This window comes from Symsagittifera roscoffensis, chromosome 2, assembly GCF_963678635.1.
Source record: "Symsagittifera roscoffensis chromosome 2, txSymRosc1.1, whole genome shotgun sequence".
NCBI lineage: Eukaryota > Metazoa > Xenacoelomorpha > Acoela > Convolutidae > Symsagittifera > Symsagittifera roscoffensis.
The window spans coordinates 14,849,193-14,855,047 of NC_087063.1; the positions used below are offsets into that span (position 1 = coordinate 14,849,193).

At 36.8% G+C, this 5,855-nt stretch overlaps 1 protein-coding gene across 1 annotated transcript; it reads left to right on the forward strand.

Moving 5' to 3' along the window:
* Positions 1 to 298: 298 nt before the first annotated feature.
* Positions 299 to 1,670, forward strand: LOC134839703 (uncharacterized). Its single transcript, XM_063855324.1, has 2 exons — positions 299 to 934; positions 1,047 to 1,670. Exons 1-2 carry the CDS (start codon positions 299 to 301, stop codon positions 1,668 to 1,670), a joined length of 1,260 nt encoding a protein of 419 aa, XP_063711394.1.
* The last annotated feature ends 4,185 nt before the right edge of the window (positions 1,671 to 5,855 follow it).

Sequence of the window (5,855 nt, forward strand, 5' to 3'; positions counted from 1 at the left end):
ACAATCAAAAAAGGAATCTTTTAGTTTGTTTTTTGTTCATTTCCCATTCACAAATTTTAAGTAGTTTACGCTTGTACAAAGTGCAACAACTTTGCATAATTTTCTAACTTCACACCAAAAATCAGCTTCCGGTTTATCGAAATTGTGATCAAAGTCTGATCAAATTCAACGTAAAGTAAACGAAAAAGTCACGTGACTGAAAAAAATCCCAAGAAACGAGCGCGCAAAAGAATTTCTCCCATTACGAGTTGAAGAAATTGTTTCAATGGTCGCAAACGTTACTGTCCCTCCTAACCTAATGTCGATTCCAGCAACAAGTGCGCATTTATGGCCCGCAGGAACTTTGCCAGCAGGAAGCGTGACATACCCTGGGCGAATCTTTGTGGGCGGGTTGACCTCAAACGGGCGAAATCCAGAGGGCGAAGTGACGGAGGAAGACTTGACGCAGTTCTTTGGAACTTATGGGACAGTAACCGATGTCAAGATGATTCAGGATCACGAGGACGGAACCTTCAGGGGCTATGCTTTTGTCACCTTTGCCGACACTGCCTCAGCCGACAAAGTCCTGGAAATCTACAGCGACTCATCTCAGCGACAACGCTTCGTCATCAAAGGACTTGACCTAAAGATGGGACATGCTGTCAAAAAAGGAAACGGACCACACCCAGTTCCGAACCCAGCCGCAATACCGAATCCTCTGCTGAATCAAATGAGAAATCAACTGTACAACCAACAGCTTCTGCAGGCGCTCTATTGCAACCCGTACAGCAACTACTTGGCGAACCCAGTTCAACTTTCGCCCGATCCAATGCTGAATGCCAACCTTCTCTACGCTTCCAATCCAGCATTTGCTTTGCCACAGGCAGTAAATCCCAATTTGGCACAAGTCACTATGTCAACATCGCCAATTGCAACTCAGAGCCGCGGACCTACGGTAAATATCACCCTAAATCAATTTGAATTTTAAATGGACCATATTTTTTAAAATTTTGAAATAAAACAACTGAATGTGAAAAGTCATTAATTCGGCATCATTTCTGTTTCAGGTGAGTTCTGCATTGATCAAACCTTTCGACGGACAGAGTTCGCCCACATCAAGAAACGGATTCGGACAAGAAATCCATGCTAACGAAATAGTCACAACAGCCAATCACTCGCCGCAAATCCCAATAACGACTATCAATCACGGAATAATTTCACCAATAACTGTGCCCAGCACTGTCATGGACATGAACTCAGCTTCGTCGCCCGCTTTGATCAATAGCTACAATCTGAGATGCCCAAACCCTTTGGCCTACCCATATGGATGTGTGGCGACACCTCCAGTGCCAGGTTTGCCCAATGCTGCGCCGCAAATTGATCAGAACTACTTGAACAGTTTCTACTGCTACCCTCCGCAACACAACGGAGCTTATTTGGGCTCACCTGTCGCGTCTGTTCATTCGGGTTTCGCGCAACAGTTGGAGAACCACAATCAACAAGCTTTGGAAAACTATCAAGACTCAGTCAGCAAAGCAAATACGGCTTCGGTCGATGATCAAGCGGCCAGAGCGATGGCGTTTTCGGCGGTTGCTCAACCGACCATGCAAGTTCACTTTGCAAACACGAGTCACGTCGACAATCTAAGCTTGGCAGGGTTGACCCGACCGCTAGCGACAAGCATGGAATAATTGGCCTCGGAAATATTAATCAAAATACTGAATGAAAAATCAGCCGCCAGATAAACTGCAAAAACTCCTCTGTTCAAGTGTTCTACCTGTGTCTATCAATCTGTTATTCCATAAACTTTTGTAAAAATTTTCGTCAATCTCCGTAAATTTGTACTATGATGTCTTGAGAAGGTGAACTAAGTTTGCACAGTTCCCGATCTGAAATTTGCCAATATATAATACTCAATTTTCAATCGATGCAATCCCTGATTTAATTAATCTTTTTCCAAATATCTTATTCTGAGGGTAACTTCCCAAATGGCATAATTCCCAAATGGCATAAAAATGGAAACTTTTCCCAAATGGCATAAATTTCAAGTTTTTATTGTTATTTAAACATTTTTTTTATCTTTTTCTAATTCAAACATTTTGTCAGGAACGAATGGAATTAATTGCTTCCAAACAATTTTACGCAACAAAATTTGTCGAAAAACTTGACCACAACAAGCTTATTAATAACCGCAAGCTTATGCTTCTTGCTTTGATAAAAAAATTCTACAACTTTTTCAAGACAAAATGTCAATCAACATTTGAATTGACAATTTGACTAATTTTCTCACATTGTTCACGAAAAGATTGTTCTCGATTTTTTCAATGCAACTGTTGCATGAAATTTATGCCATTTGGGACATTTTTAGTTTTTATGCCATTTGGGAATTATGCCATTTGAGAGGTAATCATTCTGAGGACTAATTTCCTACAAATCATACAGGTAAGCACGATTGAACTACGATATTGGTTGACTTAAGAAGGAACAGAGAGCAGTGACTGTTAATTCCAGTAAGGAAAATTGAACATCTCAAGAAATAAAGAGGCTGTTTCGGAACATTGAATATTATAAATTTCTCTTTAACCGATCATAATTTTTGGAAACCCAACTACCACAGTTGTACCTATCGCCGCTTTCTAAAACTACGGCCATACAACAGTTTACTTCAAAAAATTGAAACTTGCAAATTAAGCTTCTATATAATTAAGCGAGGTTTCGAAAGCTTACGTTGAGAAGGAACTTTTTATTGAAAAATGTTTAGACTAAATTTCAGAGACGTAGTCAAATAGTTGACAAGCTTGTCTGAACTGAATCAAGTTTCTTTTTGGACTTCCCCTTCTTAGGAGCTCATGTTATCTCAAAAAGACCATTTCTTACTTTTTCGCTTTAGAAGATAACTTTTCTTCGTTGTTGGGCTTTTTTGGGGTGACCTTTTTTCAGAACATTTTTAAAAATACAACACTCATTTTTTGCAATTAATTTCCTCCTAATTGATATGTGTATTAAAGTGCACGCATGTCTTTTTATGGATCGAGTTTGTCATGGGCTCTAAGCATGGTCTCTTTTTTTATTGAAAGCAATAAGACTGCGCTCTGCAATTCAATTAGAACTCTCTAAAGATCTCTCTAAATTAGAACTCTCTAAAGGTCTCCCTAAAGATCTTATTTGCGTCATGCAATGTTCTTGCATGACGAAAATGAGATCTTTGTGGAGGACCTTCCGCCAAAATAGCTGAGTTCTAATTGAATTGCAGAGCGTAGTCTTAATGCTTTCAATAAAAAAGATATCATGCTCAGAGGTACTGTTTTTAAACAAATGCATTTAAAACAGTCGCTGATTTATGAAGGGGGACGCCCCTCCTCAAGAAATCGAATCCCTGACAACCTAAAGGTCCCCCTTTGGAACTATTTTTATAGCATCCAATTTTTGAGCAGAGTAATTGGTCAAAAAAGGTCAAAATATTGCAATCTAGATCTTAGATCCGCGCCTGAGTTAAACATCAATTGTTTCTTTTTCATAAGCAATGTTTGCCACATAGGTTGTTCGTTTCTCTTTCACAATATTTACACGAAGAAAAAGAAGCGCCAAATAAATCAAACCAAAAACCAACTCCATAACTTAGTGTCATCAAGCTACCGCCTAGAATTATTCCAAGCAGCCCATCCATAGAACTTCCGGCCGAGAAGATCTCATACTTCGGAAACTTAATCGTGTGCTGAACAATCAAGGGCGAGAAATTGATAACAAGCTCGTCGTAGTTTTCTTTCGTGTAATTTTTGCTGACTTCATCATTGCTTGATATATGTTGCAGATACTGCATGAAACCAGTGTTAGGGAATTTGGTGAATATTTCTCAATGTCGAACTTTGCAAATCCACACTGCGGGTTACACAGTTGCAGGCATCTCTCTAAAAGTTTGGCAAAAGCAGTAGAATTGAAAACATTTTTTGATATCGATTTTTTATCATAAGAAATGATGAATGCATGAGTGTTATAGAGTGGCAGCCACTCTATAACACTCATAAATATCTTTAAAAGTTCTAAGAATTTTTAACGTCTCCCAATAGGCATAAATAGGCATCAGTTAGTCATAAATAGGCATCATAAAATTTGATGCCTAAAATTTTAGCGTTTGAGTTGGTTAATGAATCGAAAATGCGACAAACTGTTTCATTAGAACTTGTATAATCATAATATATTTATTTTCAAATTGATTTGTTACAATTAAAATTCAAATAATATCTATATTTGATTAAGCACCATTTTGAGAGATAATCATGAGATTTTTCGAGCTGTCAAGTGACGTCTCACTAGCAATTAATCATTTTTAAAAAATATCAATTAATCATTAAAAAAATAAGCAATTAATCATTATCACAGCTCGATCTCACATTTGGATATTATTGTAATTTACAAAAAGTACTGAAAAATGAAAGAAATTTTGATTTAAAAAAATAACATCTTATTGTTCCGAATTTCGTAATGAAAGTAACGAAATAATTGTTCTCGGAGTGGGTTTTTTTTTTAGCAAAATTTCAACTTTTTAACAAGCCATTTTTGACGGACTTTTATATATCATTCAAAAGGTATTGTTGTCCTGAGCTTAGACTTGAAAAGACACTTTACCTGTGATAATTTTTTATAAAGTTATGCGGACATAAAGATGACAATTTTGGCAATTTGTACATTTAAATTTTCATGTTATTGCTGCTCCATAGACCTTAAAAGGCAGTCGGAACATTCAGGGCTCTTCGCCCTGATACGAGAAGTGTTGTTATAATTTTTGTATGATATAAAAAAGAGGAAAGAAGTTTAAAAAACTAACGATCTTTGGGAAAACTATTTCACCAGAAAAAAAACAAATGAGAATTATTCAATTAATTGGATATTGTAAAAACTGACCAATTGGTAAACGAATCGAAAATGCGATAGACTAGTTGAATAGTACTTATATAATCATAATCAGTTTGTTTTCAAGTTTGTATGTGTTAATTAAACTTCAAATTGATTAAAATATGATTAAGCAAAAATTTGGGAGATCATTATGAGCTTTTTTGAGCTGTCAAGTAACTTTTCCTCCGACGTTATATCGCGCGTTAATTGTCCCAAATTGGCCAAAATTGCAATCTTTAACCCCTCATAACTTTACAAAAAAATAATCACAGGTGAAATAACTTTTCAAATTCAAGCTCAGGACAATAATACCTTTCGAATGATATTAAAAATTTGGTCAAAAATGGCTAGTTAAAAAGTCGATATTTGTCTGAAGAACAATAAACCACCCCGAGCACAAATATTCCGTTACTTTAGTTACGAAAGTCGGAACAATAACTTTCTGTTTTCGATTTATTCCTAGATTTTTTGTGTTCAAAGTTTTTTTACGACTCGATTTTGTTTATAAGATGATTTGACTCTTTTCGGGTGATAAACTCACCATATACGGCGGTATAATATTCATTACGAACGGAGACTCATTCAAAGATAAACCGAGAAAAACAAAAAATTCAAGAGCTGAGCTTGGTTAAAAATAATCTCGACTCTGCCCTAATTCGAGTATTTTTGGTTGTCTTACCCTGGTTGTCCCTCCTCAATGCAGTTTGTGAATCCACTCTTGTCTTGATACTTCCGCGAAGATATTCCCACACTGTAACTCCTCCCAGGTCCAATGTCAAAAGAGTAGCTTTTGTCCCAAGTAGTGAGTACAGTATCCACAGGGTCATAAAGACATATCTGGAAGGACATTCCTTCTCCAATATCCAAAATCGGAAACCCATTTTGCACCTCGAAATCCGAAATATGTGACTTCTGTTCTTTGGACGGGGGAGTGGAACTTTCTTCGGATTTTCAGATGCACTTAATTTTCGCCAATTTATTTT